Source organism: Pinus tabuliformis, chromosome X, assembly GCF_031772625.1.
Source record: "Pinus tabuliformis cultivar Carrire ecotype Pingquan chromosome X, CPIR1, whole genome shotgun sequence".
Classification (NCBI taxonomy): domain Eukaryota; kingdom Viridiplantae; phylum Streptophyta; class Pinopsida; order Pinales; family Pinaceae; genus Pinus; species Pinus tabuliformis.
Window position 1 is genome coordinate 1,306,135,163 of NC_142308.1, and position 23,506 is coordinate 1,306,158,668.

The 23,506-nt window shown below is 35.5% G+C and overlaps 1 protein-coding gene across 1 annotated transcript; it reads left to right on the forward strand.

The window, feature by feature from the left end:
• Positions 1–19,631: 19,631 nt before the first annotated feature.
• On the forward strand, positions 19,632–23,290 carry LOC149144864 (putative CoA ligase CCL5). Its single transcript, XM_089447140.1, has 6 exons — positions 19,632–20,929; positions 21,388–21,577; positions 22,157–22,302; positions 22,387–22,454; positions 22,737–22,839; positions 22,957–23,290. Exons 1-6 carry the CDS (start codon positions 19,925–19,927, stop codon positions 23,119–23,121), a joined length of 1,677 nt encoding a protein of 558 aa, XP_089303266.1. The 5' UTR covers positions 19,632–19,924; the 3' UTR covers positions 23,122–23,290.
• The last annotated feature ends 216 nt before the right edge of the window (positions 23,291–23,506 follow it).

Below are 23,506 nucleotides of genomic sequence, written 5' to 3' on the forward strand. Positions count from 1 at the left end.
ACCTTTTATTTCATGACATCGGTCATCACCTAAATAGATGTTTGCACCATTAGTTTCTCATGATAAGTTTCAAACCAATCTCTATGACATGTCATATAGATAGAATCACCTAAATTTTATGAACCATATATTACAATTATCTATTTATGTTAATAAAGCTACATCTAAAATAAAAAAAAAAACCTTGAGATTTTTGAGATCATCACTTACTACATCTCTATCAAAACAATTCCTACCTGTCTTGTATATTTGGACTCATAAAATTTTTTTTTCCTACAATCCTTAGCATAATGTCCAAACTTACCATAATAGTAACATGAGTGATTCTTCTTCACACTTCTATCTATCCTTAGTGATGCCTCACGTTAATACAATTTAACATTAGAATTGCCTCTAACATTCATTTCCCATGATTTTCCTTTATATTACTTTCTGGCTTTGGTGATCAATGCCAAATCTAATCTAATCAAATCTAATTTAACACTGAGTTGTTATGATCTTGCTGATGTAACAACGTGTTGGGGACAACTCTCCACCCAACCATAGCCTCAACTGCACTATTTATTTATACAACTGACCAACCTTGAGCCCTCAATAAACTACCCCTTCCAGCGAATCCTTCCCATTCCAGAATTCTCCTAGGAAAATAATGCCTCATATCCTCATTCTCATCCATTAAATAGAACAACTTGTTCCAAAAATGGAAGGAAATTCTTCAAGCACATAATCCATGTCTCATCATGCAATTTCTATTTGTTTGGCTTAAGTTTTTATTAACTTAGTTTTTTTTTCCATAATTTACACTTACTTATGTTATTCTTTTACTTTTATTAATTTGACTTTTTTCCATAAATTTACCCTTACTATTTTTACTATTTTATTTTTTTTATAAAATAGTTTCATTTATTTATTTATTATGAAAATCACTTTATTATTTATTTTGTTAATATTAATATTTTTTTTATTAATTTGATAATATGATGCATTACATACTCCTCCTCTTCAAGGAACTTCATCTTGAAGTTAAGTTTAATCATATAACTTAGAATTTATTTATTTATTCTCTCCTATCCAACACCCTCCACTGTAACTAGTATAATAATCACAACATCAGGGAAAACACAATTACTCTCAAGCTCTTCTTTACCAACTTTCAGAACCATACTTAAAGCCCCATCAATCTATACTAGAGCTGTAAGGCTCAAACGTCATATGCTCCAAGGAAAGCTTCCCATCTGGTACTCACGTACCCTAGGCATCTTGAAGGTTGACCAAAACTCCTTCCAAAACTCCTACCAGGTACAACCCTAGGCATCAAAGTCCCACACACAACTCCATCCCACTTGTATAATTTGGCATCACAACTTCAATATTAGACACTCAACCTTTTCAATATGGTCCCACATCCCATCAATAACTATACAAGGAAAAAGAAACACCAACATAAGTAATTGATTGAGTTTGTCCCTAGCTCACAAGGTGTTACATATTCTCCCTCATAGGTATGGGCTCCCAGAAGATCATCAAATAAAATGACTCTCTTGACCCATTGGTGGATTCCTTGTTAGTTACCACCTTAGAACGTGTAACCAATGCATTAGTTATGACATCATCATCTCATAGAAAATATTCCACATGCCATCATGAGAATACAGCATCATTGTTATCACAACATCTTGAATAGTAAGGAATCACATGCTCATGCATGTCATCTTAATACATGTCATCATTAAAACTGCATGCAACTATCACATGCCATAAAATCATGAAATTCCATCATAATATTATAACATTAACACATTTGATAAAAAATATAGCATTACATCAACATCATAAATATAACCACATGTTAATATAACAATAGAGCTTAACATCATAAATATGATGATCATCTCAACACATCACATGGAGAGAAACTAAACCATGAACATTCTTATCATGATTCATCAATCAATTTTATTAACATGCTTAAATAATGAATACCATCTATTTCATGTAATGGAACAATATCATTGAACATCCATTTCAGACATATTTTAGTTAGTACGTCAATTATGGCTAGATCATCACTTCCTATTTTTTCAACAAGGAAGTTGTAAATTTTCTTGGTAGGGATAGTCATATCATCAATATGCTCAAGTTTTCACACATTTCCCTTAATTAAGTACACTATTAAACTTTCAAGTAACCCTCATTATTTTGATCCTTAATATCTAGTCATGTATTGGTCCATGCCTTGGGAAATTTAATGAAATTCATCATTAGGCTATTACTGACCTTACCATTTTCCCTTAAATTATTAAAATCCATTATTTTTTACCTCAATTTATATCTTTTTCTTACCCATTCTAAGCCTCATACTAGGTCATCATGGTTTAAGTTTTCTATCAAGCTTAATTCACTTGCACAAAGGGCTTCTTGATCCATGGTGATTTATCCATAACTAGGTAACTATCATTTTTCATCCTTAAAATGATTTTCTTATCTCATCAAGTTCCCATATCAATATCACTTGATCTATTTTATTATAGATTTATCCTTCTTCAAGTTGGGATACAAATTATTACCTTTCACTTTTGGCTTGTGAAGATTATCTTTGGTTTATAATTTGAAGCACTTGAACTACTACTACCATTATCATCTACCAAAACGTTTTATATGGTTGGTGTGCTTAGCAATAAATTCTTTCAATACTAATGGCACCAACTAATTTAATAAGTTTTTTTATATGAAGTATCAATATATCACCAATCCACTCATGAATTAATGAGTGCAGATTGGTCAAGTTCACCTCCTATTAGTTTATATGCTTCTTTTATCAAGGCCTTGTTATATAATTTCCATCAATCTTCCTTCTTACACTCCATGCTAGGATTTTTCTCATTAATATTCATAGTCTATTTCCTTTGCTTAAAAGTTATCCTTGATCATCTAAACCTTTAAACATTTTCCTAATTTATTTCTTGTCATTCCTCACCAATTCCAAGTGTTCACAACTTCTTATCTTGACACTTTTAAATTATATAGGTCATCATTGTGACCCTTACTAATCATGTTTCTCAATCCACTCATCAATACCCTTAAGAGAACTTTCCCCTTGAGAGAGAGAGAGGCCCCTTCGTATTATTACATTTTCACAGTTCCCTTCACACTTTAATGTTATACATCTTAAATAATCGTATGAGCTTTAATTAGCTACACCAATCCTAAATTTTCATATTTTTGTTATTCACATTAGCATCTTGCTCAACTATCACTAATCTTGGACTTCCATGAAATATTACCTTTATGCTAAGGCATTTTCCCTTTTCTTCTTGCAAAATCTTCCCAATTTCTATTTTTATCTCCTTTATTCCCATCATAAATACATTCATGGGTTTATTACCACTGTAATCTAATGTTCCCATTCTTCGTACAATTCCTTAAACTACTTCAACATTATCCTGTCTTCATTGGCGGATTGATAATGTTTACTCCATGATAGACATTGTCCTTATTTAGAACTTATAGTGATCCTCATCATGTCCTTCTATGGAAATACTTATGTGATTTCTCAACCATTTCCCACAAGGTTATTCATTCATAGATACTGCAAGAGTGCTAGGTTATTTTACCATGATTCTTCCCCAAAACAAAACTTTTCCATCCTATTCTAGGATAGGATATTACTTCTGGTTGATTGTTTACACTTGTTTGTGAAACCTCCACTCACTCACTTTAAGTGTCCTTCTATAACTCTTTTGTATTCATCTCCTCATTCCAAGTTGTTTATGATTACAAGGTTGTCATTCATTATCATTAGAAATGTGTAATTTCCTCCTTTTCCCTTCATCCATACATAAATTTATCAAATAAACACTGCTAATGTTGGAGAACAAACTTAAAAATTTTCTTCTCTTCTTAAAACAATTGTCCCTTTATACCTATTTTTCTATGATCTGATTATAATAATGGATTTACTATCCTCACATTTTTTTTTATATATATTCTTAGTATAAATTTGTTCTGGACATAAATTATCATCTCATTTAATAATGGATTTACTATCCTCCCGAATCAAAAACTTTTATTATGTTCTAAGTATAAAATTGTTCAGATACAAATTATTTAAGATAAGAATAAATAATAATACAAAATACGAATCATTTCCATATTTCAGGGAGGCAACACAACACAAAGTTTTAAAAAGTAAAATTTGTCTTTTGATAAAATGATAAGATTGAATTACAATACTTAAAACGAAACTTATTATCCCTCCTGCTCGTAGGATATAACACATTTGATAATGCATTGACATTAAATTAAGTTTTAGTTGACTAAAAATCAAACAAGAAATTATAATGTTGACATTACAAAACCAAATCAATGTATTTTTTAATTTTTTTTGGATTCTGATTAGTTAAAGGAGATTGGGTCTTATTGTGCAATGATGTTTTTATTGCCATTTGCAGTACCATTTGCAATCATGTGTATTGAGTGTACTGAATGCGCTCAATGTATTTTTAAATTTTTTTTGGATTCTGATTAGTTAAAGGAGATTGGGTCTTATTGTGCAATGATGTTTTTGTTGCCATTTGCAGTACCATTTGCAATCATGTGTATTGAGTGTACTGAATGCGCATCAATCTAGATCACACATTAATATTAAGTTGGCGGACTTTCAAAATCACACATTTAATGAGAGGAACATCACACATTTAATGAGATGAACATCACACAAGGGGAAATGTGAATGCTTATGGAATAGGGTATTTGTGAAGACAAAAAAAAAAATTTTTTGGTCAGTTTTTTGGCTTTTTTTTAATTGTTCACACGAGGGAGACTTTTTTGACCCTTTTTTTTCTTTACCAAAATAACCCAACCCTTCAAGGGAATGCCCACACACCACTTATGACCATACAAGAATACTAACACTTGAATGACTTTCGAAACAACAGGGAATTTATTCACCCTTTTATGACAAAGCTAGCTTGTAGGAATTCCTGGCAAGTTAGTCAGACTCGACCTAAGTCGAGGTCACTACTCGTCAGTTGACTGAAATATATGCCAACTGCTGGACTACAAATGGACCCATGATGGAAAGGTAGGGTCAGACTAAACTTAAATTTCGTGGACTAAAAATATAATGAAGGGCCGACTACTGATGAGACCCACAAATGAGGTCGGGGTTGGAATGTCGTTATGATTTATTTGGGCATAAATAAAAATTTGAAGAACCAACTCCCATAGAAAGAGCTAATCAGCCATTTCTAGGGTATTTAATGTTCGGGGATATGTACACCGGTTAACGCGTTAACAGGCGAAAGCCAAATTTCGACATTAACTAATATTTTGGTTTTAGCGTGCTATGTGCATATCCCAAGCATTAAATACCCGGAGAATGGCTGATTAACTCTTTCCGTCACGATATTACACACAATGAATAAAATAGAGACTTATATTGATTGATTTTTTCTACGCCGAGCTTTCTTCACCAATTTTCTCACCATCAAACGCTAACGGGAATCTAGGCAATTATACAACACGCTTCAACTTAGTTTTGTTGATGCAGGGCCTTACGACTGGGGTCAGACCAAATAAGGATCTAGAACTTAAAATGACCGGATGCTTGCCACTATTAGAAATTTGTGAAAAATATCATTACAAAATTTCTCAACCAAAATAAAAAAGCATGATGATTATTTCAAAATTTCATGCATAATACTACAAGAAAAAAAAACTCATTAATATATATGGCACAACACAATCATCATAAATAAATCCAATAATCAATTATAATTTGCTAATTTCCCTATATGATCAAAGGACAAATGCTCAAACTATAATCTAAATTCGTGTTGTGTTCAAAGAGTAATTTAAATAAAATGCATCTCATACAACAACTACTGTCCCATTTATCAAAATATTTTTTATATGTTACTCTCTCCACATCAGTGGAGACCATGGCTCAAGTACTCACTGACAAGAACCTCCCATATTTCAGGTCGGGTCCTACGGCGTTGGGATCTTTCCCTTTTTTCTTCCTTGCACTTGTTACCTTCAACACCCGACTTTCGACTAGGCGCTGGACCCACAACACAAAGGTTAAATCATTATATAATGCTTTGCTCAATTAAACATTTTCGTTATTAATATTTTAAATAATGAAAATAAGAATTTCTTTTGTAAAAAATATTCAAACTTAACATAGTTATTAACTTAGGTATATAATGAAACTATCTTAACATAGTTATTAACTTAGGTATATAATGAAACTATCTTAACATAGTTATTAACTTAGGTATATAATGAAACTATCTTAACATAGTTATTAACTTAGGTATATAATGAAACTATCTTTCAAACTACTTTCCTCAAAGACTGTCACAAAAGTGTTACTATCAACATGATATTAGGTGAAATATTGTATTAAGATTTGAAATTATTGGAAGTAATGTTTCCATGTGTTATTGTGAGTTGTCATTGTGAGTTTCCAAGTGTCAATTTAGAAGTTGTTGTTTCCTCTATATGAGTTGTAGTCATGATCTAGATATGTGGAAGTCATAGATTTATATATTATATATGTGTAACTATTGTGATCAATAAGAGATATCATAGTGTGTGTTTTATGTTGTGTGTAATCGCTCTTTGATCTCTCTATTTTTCTAACATGGTATTAGAATTGGTTCAATCCTGACTCTCTCATGAGAGGGGCTGAGATCATGCAACTTTAGTCGTGATACTCCTTTGTACATAGATTAGTTTAATATAGTGTTTGATCTATTGTTTGTGTGAATATTTGATTTGTTTGTGGATTGTGGATAGTCGCATGCAAAGGAGAATTACAAAGATCCAGTGTTGTTGTTGTTGTGTGAAGCTCCATTGTGGAGAAATCTTTGTAAAAGAAGAGGAGATCTCCTTGTGAAGAAGTTGGATCAATATATATTTGGTTTGATCTAGTGTGGATCTATAATTAAAAACAATGTCTACATGTTTTAAATGGTGGTTCTCGAGATTATCAAATGGTGCAAGATGTACAACTGTGACATGCATGTGGAATGTTGGCATTTCTCATTCTAGATATGAACTAATAAAATATTGTGGTATTGTTTATCTAGAGATTGAGATCCAAACACTGCATATCTTATGGAAAATACCAATATGCAAAGTAATTATTATTATATTTGATCTGATCTGCACAGATCAATAAAGAGCGGTCATTGATTTTGTCTCTGTACGTTTTGGTGGTTGGTGTTTGTGTTTTTATTGGTTATAAAAAGGGTTGGTGGTTCTTAAACAAGAAGCCTCAGTGTCTGAAACATCAATTATTGTGTGTTAGTGAGCTCAAGTTGTTTGATCAACTTTTGAACACATTCAATATCCATACCTCCATCCTAGAAACTAATGAATAACCGAAAGTGAAATATCCGACAAATGGTGGTTGGTCCATAGGACGGTTCATTACTTGATGGCTCTTATTGCGGAAGCCCCAACGAGCTGAGGTGTCAATATTGTTGATCTTGAAATGTTCATCGACAATGGTGAGAAGCAATTACATTTTAAATGGAGGTCAAGTAACAGCTCAAAGATATGGTCGTGAAAGAGGAGTGTTTGCATGATTCCAAAGTGGATGTGAGTGTTGATGAAGAAAAAGCAAACAAAGATTATCCTTGTTGTAATGTATTTTCAATGTTTTCCATGTAAGCATTAAGGGAGAGTATTGGAAGTAATGCATCCATGTGTTGTTGTAAGTTTTCATTGTGAGTTTCCAAGCGTCAATCTAGAAGTTGTCGTTTCTTATGTAAGAGTTGTAGTCATGATCTAGATGTGTGGAAGTTAAAGATTTGTATCCTATATATGTGTAACTATTGTGATCAATAAGAGACATCACACATTGTGTTTTGTGTTGTGTGTAATCGCTCTTTGATCTCTCTATTTTTCTAATAGAAAAATACTAGTACTTAATTTTCCATGATGTTTATTCTATAATTTAACTTTTTGGTTTCAAAATAAAAGGTCTCCATTGTAACTTTTTATTAAATGATATTGATTTTCTATTTTATGTATAATTTAACATTATAATTTTTAAAAGAAATTATTTTCATATTATTGAAATTTTATAAATAAATTGTGCCAAAAATTTCTTAGAATTTTTTAACAACATAATTAATTATACAATTTTTTATTTTTAAAATATATTCATTAAAATTTAAAATTAATAAGAACAGAAATAATAGAAAATATATTCAAAAATAAAATAGATGAGAGTATGGTTGTAGGAAGTCAATAACAATTAATTGCAAATACAAGTTGTTGATTTTTTTTTTGGTAGGTAAGCACCCATGGGGGATTTGAAACAATGACCTATCGCAAGGAGTGCGTTAATAGTGCACTCATTAACCATCAATCCAAAGCCCCGTGGGCTGTTGATTTTTAAATCATTTCAAGATTATTATTTTTTAGTTATTTATGATTCCTCTATTTTTTTAGTTATTGATGGTTTTTAAATTACTATTGGTTAAGTGAGAAACTTAATTATTTTATAAAAATTTAGTGTTTTTTAATTAATTGTAAAAAATTTAAAGTATGTAGGAAAGAATATATATATATATATATGTATATATATATGTATATATATATGTATATATACATATATATATATGTATGTATATATATGTATGTATATATACATATATATATACATATATATATATGTATATATATATATATATATATATATATATATATATATATATATATATATATATATATATATATATTGAAAATAAATGATAGGGTAGCATAATTTAATAGTTGTTAATAAATTTTATGAAAATCTTCATGTACCTTAGAAAATCATATGTTAAAATAAATTGATGATATATTGTAACAATACATCTTCTTTATTAATTATATAACATTTTCAATATAATTATTGAAAATGAAAAGCAAATTAATTCTAATAATCTTACTAATAAATTATATAGCATATTTCAATTCTCTTTTCTAATCATTTAGTAGTAAACTTTCACAAAAACACTGGAACATTTTGATTGTTATTATTGAAAGTGAAAAATAAAATAATTTCAATGGTTGTTAATAATTGTCATAATTATATTTAAAAGAAATGATACAAATCTTCATGTATATTGAAAAATGGATATATTATTATAACTAGATTACAGTGCCCTTCAATTCTCCATGATAATAATTTAATAAAAAACTTTTAATTCTCCCTAATAATAATTTAATAAAAAACTTTGATTACAAAATAAAATAAATAAATATGATATTAAAGTTTATAAAAAAACATCCACAAATAAAATTTAGCTAAAAATAATGTAATCATAAATTATCTTGTCATAATGTGCGAATTAATTCATATCTTTGAAAATTCAATAATTAAACTAAATAACCAAAAACGTTAACTATACAACCTTATTAAAAGACAAATTTATTAGAAAACAAGCTCGTTAATAATCTCATTTTTCGTATTATACCTTTATTCCATCCAGAACATATATTACTTACTTCAACCTATTATAATAACATGTTTCTAAAATTAAGTTGTCTTTGTATTTCAAGTTATGAAATTAGCTAGTTTATGGATTCACTATTTGCAAACATGAAAATTTACTTTAATATGTTGTAGCAACCATTCGCCACATGTGTCAACACCTATGAGTCACAAAGAGACCAACCTTTGATTTTTCATGAACATGCGACTTAGGGTACAATGTGAGTTACAACAAGGCCAACCTTCGAATTTTTTCATGAACATGCGACTTAGGGTACAATGTGAGTTACAAAGAAACTTTACATAGTCAACTAGATTGGAACATGTCAACTTATCGACCATCCTAATTAATGTGGTTAATTTTTATTTTATAATTAAATATTTAAATATAATTTTTGTGGTTAACTTTAGTGAATTATAATTAGTAATAATTACTTATAGTTAGGCCTGGGAGCGCGGCAGCTGAGCGGAGTGCAGGGACGTGTGGCAGGAGGTGTATGCAGCAGCCAACCAGGTAGTAGGAAGGAGGGAGACAAATGGATTGATGGCCAATGCATGTTGATTTTTGGAGGCATTTGCATGCAAACTCTCAGGGCACGTAAGGCTTGACCGGCTCGACATCTGGCGATTGGAAACGCACGCCACCCCCAGCTAAATTCTCAGGAATGACAGGAGGTATCGATTTCTTCGATGGCCGAGTGCTCTGCAAGCTCTTTGTGTCTTTAGCTGTTAGTATCACGGATAGGAAGTGTTACAGAGCTTAGAGGTCCCTCAGCTCTTCTGAAATCTGCCATCTTAGGACCATTATCCTCCCCAGTTACTTCATCTCTGTTATCTTCTCAGGCAAGTTTCTCCTTAGGTTCTTGGTCCAATGTAGTGGGTTCCAAGTCGCGCAGAATCTCATGTTTTCATCTCTGTGAGGGAGAGCTTTCTTTGGTTAAGGTCCTTTATCAGGAATGGTGGGATGATTGTTATGCTGTATCTCATTTTCGACGCTGTGTGGGAGGAGGCTTCTCTGGTATTGGCTCAAGTTTGCTGCTTCCTGCACTCTTTGCTCAACTTGCATGCGGCTCCAGGTCAGTACCTCTATACTATGAGTTTTCTCTATTTCTTTCTGTTTTTTAAAAAGGGAGTTTAAAAACATCGATAATTAGTGGTTGCTTCTGTTGAAACAAAGGAAACATGGAGTTGTTAGTCTGATTGTAGATAAGTGTGAGCTATATAGAAAGGATATGGTGTAGAGTGGTTGTTGTTTTGCCTCATCGACTTCAGGAAGACCATAATTTTCCTCCCATGTCTGAGGATACGAGATGATCATGGGTATCGTTTCTAAAGCCTCAGAAATACTTTGTTATCTCAAAGCCATGTTCGGATTTTAGGTTTAGGATTGGTCAATGGTGGTGTGTTTGTCAATTAGTATGCTGCTGTTTTGTATGCCCAGGGGAATCATCCTGAACCAAGCTCAACCTCTGTAACTTAGGCCTTCTCCTTGCTTGAATCTCTAGGGGTTTTCAGGGCCGGTTTTTTTTCCCGGATACCAATTCCCGCTCTCATAAGTACAAAGCCTTAAAACATTCTCTGTTTAGGAATTCAGGTAAAGGAAAGTCTTGTACTTCCCTGGATTCTCGAATTTACTGAAGGGACAGATCAGAATTTGGATATAAAATCTAGTCGTCCATTTTCTCTTTATGACTGTCAGTATCCAGGTATTGACATAGTCCTCTCCCTTTATAGGAATTCTGTCTGAGGGATAAGTAATTAATTCCTCAAAGGTCATAATTAGGGGCGACTCAATCCCTAGGCATCTTGGACTTGTACTGCAGTTTGATTTCGATGTTCTAGGCTCACTTTCTCTGGGTTTTATTCAATCCTTTCTGTCATTCCACCCTGGATCATATCTTCACTAGATTTTTGGTGATCCTCATGGGTTTAGAAGTAGGTGGAGAAATAAATAATGACTGACACTTCTGATCTCGAGGCGATGATACAAGCAGCGATACAGGCGGAATCGGCTCATAAATTCGCCAAAGGGGATAACGAGTGGCAATCCACGCTGGAGGAGATGCTCATTCATCCCTCGGTCCCTCAAAATGAGAGAAAAGGTCTGTTAAATGAAAAATGTCATATTCCTAACAGCCAACTCGGAAAGGATATATCCCAAAAGTCATGGCAAGAGATCCGTCACAAGGGAAATATCAAACCTGTCAAGACTATTCCCCCTCCCGCTGCCATCAGTATTAACAGTAGTCATCTGTCAGAACGCATTGAGAGTCTTCAAACTAAGGCTTTAGTTGGGAGATGGCATTTCCCGGAATTAGACGATGCGAAAATGAGATGCTGGCTTGAGCAGCAATGGAAGCCTTTAATTGGATATGTTCCGATTATTTCCAGGTTATTAAAAGAATGGTATTGCTTCCACTTTCTAAACTCAGTTGATCTGGAAATCATCCTAAATCATCAATGGGTTTATAAAAGAAGTTTCTTGGCCTTACACAGATGGTACATGGGCTATAATCCATTGAAAAACATTCCATCTAATAACTTAATTTGGGTCAAGCTACCCAGATTACCATTAGAATTGTGGTCAAAGGAAATGCTAGCAAAAATTGGTAATGCAATCGGAAGATGCGTATACGTGGATCCTTGGGTGTTAGGTGAAAAAGACAAACGGGTAGCATGGATACTGATAGATAAACCTTTCAGAGGGGGTTTTCCGGCTCACATAGACATTCAATGGAGGGACTCAGAAATCAGGCAAAGGCTCGATTTTTGGGGATTCCCTTTAGATGTTCAGTTTGCCATCGCACTGGGCATCTAATTAAGAACTGTCCAAGACGCCTATCAATCAACCGGAAAAAGCACAGTCTTAATAGGTATGCTGAAAAGCCCTTCAAAAGCTCATCCCCTGACGGGGAATCAGAGATTTCGTCATCTGCAAAGAACAGGTCTCTCACAGATTTTGATGACCATCAGGATATCGCTGAGAATGACCGTCGACTCTCATCTCATCCGAAAGATCCGATCCCGTCCATGGAGCCTGTCTTGGACCACGACATTCCTGTTAATCCATACATTCCGGAGCCTATATCTTCGTCTATGCCCCCTTTGGAGCCAGCTGCGGACCACGAGATCCCTTGCCCGCATCCGACTCCGCATCCTCTCTATGAAACCATTAATGAAAATCTGTTCAATCCATCCTCTACTCCTTCTCAGAATAACAAAAATCTGTCATCAGATAGAGGAAAAGAAATTATGGTTTCACCTACACTTGTTAACTTTCCTGATTCATCTTCTTCGAATTCGGTAGGCAGTGATTTGGATTTCCCGTTGAACGAAAAATCGCTTCAGCTCAGGGAGCTTACAATTCACAAGCCCCATTCTCAACCGTCCCCTCAAATCAGTCCGAAGTCGGCCAGAAATATAACAGTGAGAAGGAAAACAAAAGGGGGAAGCAGGCATTTCAGGGGGAGAGGGGAGGGCAGGGGGATCCGCAATTTATCTCTGGTTGAAGTCCCAATCATAGACATGACTGAAGACAGGCCTCTTAGAGCATGCAAGGCCGAGAACTCTCCAATATGAGTTTTTCAATCTCCATGAATATAAGAGGCTTGGGGACAGATCCCAAGTTTTTGGCCTTAATTTTTTTTTTTTTTTCATTCTGTAAGTCCCAAAATAATTCTAATACAGGAGACAATGCATGATGCCTCTGCTACGGTTTCTTACTTCAGGAAGATGTACCCTTCATGGCACATCTCTGCCACTGAAGCGATGGGGCTCTCGGGAGGGCTAGCAGTCCTTTGGGACCCATCTTGGATCAAGGCGAAAACTTATAGATGTCTGGCAGGAATTTTAATTTCTGCAAAAATGAGAGGACATAATTTTCCCATTAATATTCTCAATATATATGTACCATACAGGGACAGAATGCTATTCTGGGAGAAAATTTTGGATTCCGAAATTTTTGATGTGGAAAATTTATTGATTGCAGGAGATTTAAACCTCACTTTAAGCATGGACGAGATATGCGACAGCAAAAGAAAAAAGGATCCTCTTGTTGAAAGGTTGAAAAATGAGTTTCTCAAGAGGAATTTAGTGGACGTCCTTCCTCCTCGAATGATCCCGACTTGGGAAAATGGCAGAATTAATGAAGCCTATGTTGCAAAAAGGCTGGAAAGGTTCCTTATTCACGCTAGTATGATTGATTGTATGGGTATGCCATTCTCATCAATAGAAACATTTTCATTTCAGATCATAGGCCAATCATGTTAGGCTGGAAGGAAAAAAGTTTCAGGAAAGGATACTCATTCAAGTTTAACAGTGCTTATCTGGAGGATCCGAGATTTAATGATATCATTAAAAAATAATGGATTGAGCTGGCAAATAATAATCCGTCCACGCTCTTGATGACTTTTAAGGACAAAATGGATTATATGCGGAAGGTGGTGAAAAAATGGCAATATGAGAAAAGACAAGCAAACATGAAAGAACTAAGAAGTATTCAAAGAGCTTTAGATATGGCATCGGAGGCTATTGCCCCTCAGATTTTATCACTGGAGTCGAGATGTCTCATAAAGGAGCTGCAAAAAATTAAAATTAAAATTTTGGAACAAGAGAAATCCTATTGGCGGCTAAAAAGCAGAGCGACTTGGATTAAAGAAGGGGATAAAAATACAAAGTTCTTTCACAATTTCGCAAATGCCAGACGTGAAAAAACTCCATATGGAATATAAGAGATGGAAATGGTCAGCTCATTTATTCCCAGCAAGATATATCAAACGAGGCAGTAAGATTTTTTGGCAAGCAATATCAAAGATCTGAAAAATGTAACTTTAAGGACATCCTATGGGGCATTGAAATTTTCCCAAAGATGTTTGATGAGGACACAAATGATAGAATTTTTCAAAAAATCTCTGAGGAAGAGCTGCTTGGGGTTATGAAGTCATTTAAATTTGATAAATGTCCAGGGCCGGATGGCTGGACAATTGAGTTTTTTACTCACTTCTTTGACCTTTTCAAAGGGGATTTGTTAAAAATGGTAGAGGGCTCAAGAATAATGGGTAGTATAAATACAAAGGTTGCTTCCACCAATATCTCCCTTATCCCAAAGACTGATGAAGCTGAGTCTTTTATGGATTTCGGCCGATATCTCTATGCAATACTACTTATAAAATCATTGCGAAAATAATCGCAGAAAGGATTAAAGGTTCTTTATCAAAGCATATTTCATCAGAGCAGCATGCATTTCTGAAAGGGAGGAACATACAGGATGCCGTGGCAAGTACCCAGGAAGGATTATTTATTATTCAGAAAAGGAAAAGGAATGCAGTCATCCTTAAGATTGATCTCCAAAAGGCATACGACTGCCTCGATTGGGGATTCCTAAGGTGCTTATTGGTAAAGATTGGCCTAAATACCGGTATGACAAACTAGATAATGGCGTGTGTTGAGATGGTGAATTTCTCGGTGATCATAAATGGAATTCCTTCCCCTTTCTTTTCTGCCTCCAGAGGTCTCCGGAAAGGTTATTGCCTCTTTTATTTATCCTGACAATGAATACTCTTAGTCTTCATATAAATAAAGCCGTTGAAGAATCCAGAGTTTCTCCACTTAAAATTTGCAAGGGAATCTCAATTTCCCATAATTTGTTTGTTGATGATATCATAATGTTTGGAATGTTGTGCAAGATTACATGGTCATGCTACTTCGAGATCTTGGATAATTTTCAAAAAGTAACAGGCCTTCATAGCAATTTTGAAAAGTCTTTCTTTTTTCATAATGAATCGAGCCATGATGTGATTGATTGGCTAACGGAGCTGTTTGGAATCAAAGCCCATCCTATCAGGCTAGGGTTGAAATATTTGGGTTCTCAGCTAAAAGTCGCAAGTTATAAAAAGGCAGACTAGGGATGGATTTTAGACAAATTTTACAAGAAGATTTCCGTATGGCAGTATAGATATCTCTCTCTCGGTGACAGAGTGATCCTCGCCCAGTCGGTTTTAAATCAGTTGATGGTATATTGGGCTCATTTATTTTCCATCCCAACAAGCATAATTACGACAATGAATAAGCTCACGGTGAACTTCATATGGGGAGATCAAGTGGGGAACAAAAAATACCAACTCGCATCTCTAGCCAGTATTTCCAAACCAAAGAAATGCGGAGGCTGGGGGCTTTTAGAATTGAAATCTTTTACCAGAGCTTTACTATGCAGGACTCTATGGAGAGGCATTTTCGAGGATGGTCCGTGGAGTAACATTATTCGTTTCAAATATCTAAGAAGGAAGAAGTTGGCATATTGGCTCAGAAAGGAGCAATTAGGCTCTTCTAGGGGATCTCCTATTTGGCAAAGCCTTCGGAAAATTGGCAAATTTTTTCTGGCATTTCCAAACAGGTAAAAATATTCTCATTGGAAAACACTGTTTTATGCGTGGTGCTGAAGTGATTGAGATTCAAAATTCTCTTCTAGACTTTCTCCACAGGAAAGGTATATTTTACTGGGAGAGTCTTATTGCTGGATGGAATGGCCCGATTCCCCTATGGAAGGAAGCTGAATGTATGGGGATGCCTTTAGACATAGCTTTGCAGTGGGACCAAATCAAAATCCAACTCAGGAACTGTGGAATTTTTCGTTCAAAGGAACATGATGATCTCATTTGGAGAAGTTCAAAGGTTTTATATGCTGTCCAAGTAAAGGATGTTTACAAAGATCTGATTAGCAAACTACCTTCTCTCCTCAAACCCTCCTTTCCGCCCATTCTCTGGAAAACAGGATGCCCCTCAAAAATGATCCTGTTCTCTTGGCTGGCTTTTCACAATAGGAACCTCTCTTGGGATAACTTAAGAAAACGCGGTTGGCAGGGTCCGGGTGTATGCTCCATCTGTTGGGCTGAAGAAGAAACCAACTTCCACCTTTTCTTTGATTGCAAGAAGACTCGTCTTCTGTGGTGGAATCTGGAGAATACCCATGGTGTACAACACATGTCTCATTCTTCTATTTCTGATGCTTTTTTATGGTGCAACCTTCAAAAGAAATCATGGAGATCAATCTTCATCATTACGGTATGGTGTATATGGAAATGGTGCAATAAGGTTGTCTTCAATGGTAAGGTCTCCCATCTCATGGAAATTATCTCCACCATCTCTTTTATATTTGAATCGATCCTGCAAAGCATATCCAAGGATCCAGATCAGAAAGAAAGTGTGAGTCAGCAGGACCTGTCTGCTATGCCGAGAGCCTTCTTCGACGGGGCTGAACAGGATGGCCAATGTGGCTGTGGGGTTTTTATTGTGGTAAATGAAAATTGCCATTATCATCTTTTTTGGAATGGAGGGAGTGGTTCTAACAGTAATGCGGAAGCGATGGCCCTTGCTGGCCTTCTTCATTTTTGTCAATCTCCAGGATGTTTCCATTTTTGGTGATTCTAAGGTCTTGGTTGATGGTCTTCGTGGTAAGAACATCATACGGAAACCGCAACTCTCTGGATGGATTGATAGGATTAATTTTTTATGGAACAGATCTAAGGGTGTGTCCATTCGTCACATCAAGAGGGATCTTAACCAAGCCGCAGATGATTTATCCAAAAAAGGGCTCCGGATGGCTCCAGGTTTATGGTTCTTGCAGGTTTCTTTTGAGGGCAATATTATATCCATTCAGGACTTCCTCCCTCCTGATTTCTAACCTTCTCTTGACTCTGGCTCTTTCATCTTTCTCTGGTTTTGTTTTCTAGTAAGCTCTGATATTTCTCTCTGGTCGCTGAAGCTTTGCTTTTCCAGTGATCGCAGGTTCTTCATGAGTGTTTACATACTCCTGCTGCCGGAAGCAGTATACCAGGATCCGTTTCTTTTTGTTGCCTTCGATTTGCTATGGACTGCGAGTCCTCTATAGTTTCAGTCCTTTATTGTCTGTAAATTTTTGGTTTCATTAGGCAGTCCTGTTCAGATGCTGTTCAATCTTATTAGGAGTTTTTTTGGTTTATGCCGATCCTAGTATAGGCTCATATATGTGGAACAATTCCATCTTTCAGTTTTGGTCTGAGCCTTGGTGATAGATCTTTCGTATGTTTTTATATCATGTATATGAAGAACAGCTGAACTAATATAATGTTCTTGTTTATATTTCTTATATAAATGCAATATAGCTTTTTCGATCTGAAAAAAATTACTTATAGTTAAGAAATTATACTATGGCTATTTATAATTTGTTTAACAATAGTTAATTAAGTTGAACTATAGGTAAATTATATTTAATAGTCGTCAAACTATAGTCAATTATAATCAAATATAGGAACCATAGTCAACCATAGTCAATTATAATCTATCATAACGAATTTTAATTTAAAATGGACAACCACGGTCACCATAATTAATCATAATATACCTTTCTCAGTGATAAATTTGCCATGGTAAACCAAGGTTAAACATACTAAGCCATGATCAATTAATCTTATCCATATATGTTGGCTATGAACTAACACAATCACATTAATAAAATGGTTAAAATACAAAGATCCACATCATTTTCTACTCTTATACCAATCAAAAACATTTAAAAATAAAAATAATACATATCAATTTATGCATATTGGTTGTCACCTTACACAATCACATTAATAAAATGATTGAAATACACCAATCCACATCATTTGAATCTGTTTTATTTTCCATAAAATGACTTGAATCCACTTATTTCAAGTACTTTATCAAAGTAGTGTGAGAGTTAATACTCAACGACAAATAAATACAAGTTAAACCTAATTAAAACTTTTACAAAAGAAGTTATAATCACACATATAAATGATGAATGAATAAATGATAGATATTTTAACGTCCACCAGCCTAAAAATAGTCTATGAGACTACCAACCTCCCTGTTTTTTTCCTTTTGAAACTCAATCCTTTTCTTACTCAAATTGATGATGAGCTGACCCAACCTTCTAAGAGTCCCCTCACTAAAAAGACAATGCCAAGGAATTAATGCTAACATACTGCCACCTTGATGTCTATGAAAGCATCACATTCCAAAATGAAATGCTTTTCCAATTCCACTATCCCAAAAGTGCAAAATGTAAACACCCATTCTTCCCAAGCTTCTTTAGGTGTGTTCCACCGTCCCGTTTCACGCCGAAGTTGATGTGAGTTAGTTCTTAATTGAACAATAAGAATCTTTGCTCTCCACAGAATGCTAGCTCCAATGTACTCTTTTTGTTGGAGATCAGAGGTGAGGTTGAATTCCTGAACATAATACTTATTCTTTCTACCCAACTCTTTTCCCCATATACCCTTACTAAACTTCCCCATAACAATATTCTTTAAATACTTGCTATTTGTGGGACATGCATTGAGGTAAATATTCCATTGTTGCATCCATTTGTTGTTTTATTTGATCCATGATTTCTTTCTTTCACTAATGCCTTTGTTGAAGATAACTTTGGGCCATCTACCTACTCCCATTTGCTCAATTCTTTTTAGATAACTTATAAGAGGCAACATATCAATTGCTACGATGGGAGCTGCGCCTGTTTCACTCAACATTATCTCATAAGGAACATAATTTTTTATTTTGAATTTGCTCATGATCAAGCGTTTTTGGATTTTCTCAATTTGTTTCCATTTTGACACAGGGATGTTGCTAGCCCACAGTTCACATTCATATAATATCACCAGACAAACTAGGAGTCCAAAAAACACTTTAATCGTTTTCCAATCTCTTTTGAAGTGCATATAACACTTTCCACCCTCGCTTTATAATCTAACTAAAACTTCAGAGCTCGGAATTAGTGATAATCTAACTAGAGCTTCAGAGCTCGGAATTAGTGATGGGAGTTGGTTGAGAGCAACGCTTTACAATCTAACTGGTTAACTTATACGGTTGATAACTGGGGCCATTTCTTAAGTTGGACAAAAACTTACGGGAGAACGACAATTACCTGACCTACTTGCTAACTTACTCGAGAGCAACGCTTTACCCAACTGGTTAACTTATTTGACAGTAACACTTCGATGACTCGAGAACGTAAAATGCCATCATTTTGTGGAGAACAATAATTACCTGACCTACTTGCTAACTTATTACCTGAGAGCAACGCTTTACCTGACAGGCTAACTTACTTGACAGCAACGCTTCGGTGACTCGAGAATGTAGCATGTCAGCATTTTGTGGAGTCAGTAGAAGCGAATCCTCTGGTTTGTTGTGCATCTAAAACTTGGGAAAACCGAATTTATCAAGAGAAATTCATGTCATTAATAATTTTATTAATTACAAGACTACTCTGCATTTATTTAGTATGTCGAGAAAGCACATGCGAATTCCACAACCTCACCCAATTGAAAATTGAGTACAGACATCAGTTACATAGCATCCGCTGTCCAGTGCAAAATTGCAAATCCTCTTACACGCTCATCAACGGCAGCGTAGCAGGAACGGCCGATTATGGATCCAAAGAGCGGTTATTGCAGGGAGAGTGGAATTTACTACAGCAAAAGAGCTCCCATCGATCTTCCTCCACCCACTCAACACTTGGACGTTACCACTTACATTTTTTCCCATCATCACCACGATATGCAGCAGATCGCCTTCATCGACGCCTCTAGTGGCATTTCGCTCTCTTATCCCGCCCTCCGCCCCAATGTGAGAGCCCTCGCTGCCGGATTGCATGGCCTCGGGGTTCGAAAAGGCGACGTGGTGCTGGTGATTTCCCCCAATTCCATCGCCCTTCCATGTATTTACCTCGCCATCCTCTCCATCGGAGCAATCCTCACAACCGCCAATCCGCTCAGCACAGAGGCAGAGATTTCAAGGCAGGTTGAGGATTCCAAACCCGTAATTATCTTCACACCAGCAAATCTGATCAAGAAGGTCCGTGCAACGCAATTGCCTGTCATTCTCATAGAGGGAAACACAGAGGAAGGATCGGGCTGGGGCTGTATTTCTACTTTAAACCTCCTCTTGCAGTCTGACATTAGCGGCCTCCCTGCAGTGGACATCAAACAGGAAGACACTGCGACGCTTCTCTACTCGTCGGGGACAACGGGCAAAAGCAAGGGAGTCATCTCCACCCATAGAAATCTCATTGCCATGATATCTGGAGCTCTGAGCAGATGGGACGAGATGGAGGGAGGGGAGAAGATATGTTTATGCATCATCCCGCTGTTTCATGTTTTCGGATTTTTCTGTACACTTTCTTGCATTGCAGCTGGGAGTACCATTGTGGTCCTGCCCAAATTCGATTTGGCTGAAATGCTTTCGGCCATACAGAAGTACAGAGTGAAGTCCCTGCCTGCTGCTCCGCCTATTTTGGTCGCTTTAAATAAGTCTCCTATTGTTGCCAATTACGATTTGACTTCGCTTCACACGATCGGCTGCGGTGGAGCACCAATTGGCAAAGACATCATCGACAACTTCGCTGCTCGATTTCCAACTGTTCAAATTAAACAGGTCGTATTCAGGCCTAATTCGCAAATTTCCTCTTATCAATTTGATTTTAAGTTGCCCTTGAGCAGGGCTGAAATTGTAACTCCCTGTTTATCACATAAGACTTTCAGTCGTCCACTTCAACATCTGCCCTGTTTATAGAGTTTTTATCATCTCATGTTTAAGTCAGTCTCCCATGGTTAAATGATATAAAGGTTTATTAATAGCGCTTCAGATATCTTGAAGAAAACCTAAGCCTCACTTATAAGGCACACCTCTGTTTATTATTTATGTTTTTCTTGTTCATAGTCCCAGCAAAACTGTCTCCCAGCTCCGAAAGACATAACAGGCTTGATTTTGTTAGAACTTTCGAATTACCCCAAATGACGAAAGATCAAAACTTACTGTATTCCATGTTTAGCGATATGAATGTCTTTCTGTTTTGAGCAGAAGGCTAATTGAAGGAAGTTATTATTATGCAGGGTTATGGATTGACAGAGTCTAACGGGACAGTATCCTCGACTATAACCGATGAAGAAAACAGACATTATGGAACAGCGGGCTTGCTTGCAGCTCATGTGGAAGCTAAAGTGGTGGACACAACTACTGGCAAAGCTATGCCTCCCAACCACAAAGGGGAGCTCTGGTTGCGGGGACCTACAATCATGAAAGGTACTCCTTAGTCGCCATTTCATTTTCCATTGGAGACTACTTTCTGCAAAAATTTAACAAATTTGCAGACCTTGCTGATTTCGAGTATGTTTTTCGATTTTTTTAGTTTTGAGAGGGTGATTTGGATAATGCCCTGATCACCTTGAAAACCTAGATCGTATGAGAAAAATCTTAAACAGTTAAGTGAGGATGATAAAAAAACCATAAGCAGCAAGTGCTGAACTCCCCATGCACAATGAGACAATGGGTGCATAGTAAACATGCTGTACCCCAAGCTAAAATTCGCCTTAAAGAATCTCGAACATTTCTATTTAAGTGCACTCAGAAAGTTTGTATACCCAGAAGTGCACACCTTATGCTCTTGTAAAGTTTTAAGGGCATATGTTTTGTAGGCACAACAATTATCTTTCAAACAAGAAGGGTATGCTCCAGTCAATGAATCTATGCTTCCAGAAAGTGGTGCAAGAAAGCACTATGATAGCTCACAAATCACAGCTTAAATATGATGTCATAACAGTCTCTTCCATAGATTAATTTTTCCCAAAAACAATATATGAAGGTTTCAGCTTCTCCATGCAGGATATTTTGGTAATGTTGAAGCTACTGAGTTAACTTTAGACTCGGAAGGATGGCTGAAAACTGGGGATCTATGTTACATCGATGAGGAAGGCTTCCTTTTTGTTGTGGACAGAATAAAGGAGTTGATCAAGTACAAAGTATTTCAGGTACATAGCATTTCAAGGACCTTTTTTATAGTAAATGCAAACCCAAAATATTGATCTTCTCAGAGAAGACTTATATTTTGTCAGGTTGCTCCAGCGGAATTAGAGGAGTTGCTCCTCTCGAACCTAGATATTACTGATGCTGCTGTTATTCCGTGAGTGCCATTTACTACTTCTTGATCTGATATACTTCCCAAGTTCCCACTTGTTGATCTGATATGCTTTCAAATGTCTATATGCAGCTAGATTTACCACTTGTTTAGCTAGCAAATATTTTTCAAGTTTTAGTTAGAATTGAACACTTGGGCTGGTAGCCCAGACGACCTTTGAAACATTAGCTGATGTCCTTTTTCGTTTTCAAATTAAGCCAAAGATTCTTGCAGACATGCTATTTATTTAAGCATGAAACTCTCTTCCTTCTGGGGTGTGTGTGGTAGGTATCCTGATCATGAAGCAGGTCAAATACCGATGGCATTTGTTGTGAAGAAGTCAAACAGCAATTTCTGCGAAGAGGATGTCATAAATTTTGTTGCAAAACATGTAAATGGAGCACTTGAGTTTCTATATGTTTCCTTACTCTGTCTCAACCTAAACTTTGTTTTCTTTTGTTGAAGATGTTAATTTCCAAGAGAAAATATCTGCTATGGTTGAGTGCAGGTTTCACCATACAAGAAGATACGTCGAGTAGCATTTGTCAATTCAATTCCCAAGTCCCCCACGGGCAAAATCTTAAGAAAAGATTTGATTCATCAGGCTCTGTCCACTTCTAGAAGTGACTCCCACAGTCAAACCATTCATCTTTGTGAAGCAGTCATCTGCTAGTTTTTAATTTAAACAGCATATTTTACAAGTATGTGTCCAGGTGGTATAATATCATAAAGCTGGTTATGAAAATCGAATTATTGATCAGCCTGTTTGATCATTTGTATCACGCAGAGTATAGTTCTGTATTCCGACTTCCTCGGCATCGACAGGTATAGGTAGTAGAAACTTGAAATAATAATTAAATATATATATTTTTAATTTTAATAAATATGACTCAACACTACCCTAAACTCTTTCGTATATTTATTTAATAACCGCTAATCATACAATCTTGCAACTCATTGAACAAAATAAACTAATAATAAATTTAAATAAACTAATAATAAATTTAAAGATAAAGAAAATGATAATAAATTTAAAGCGTATTGAACAAAATAAAGTA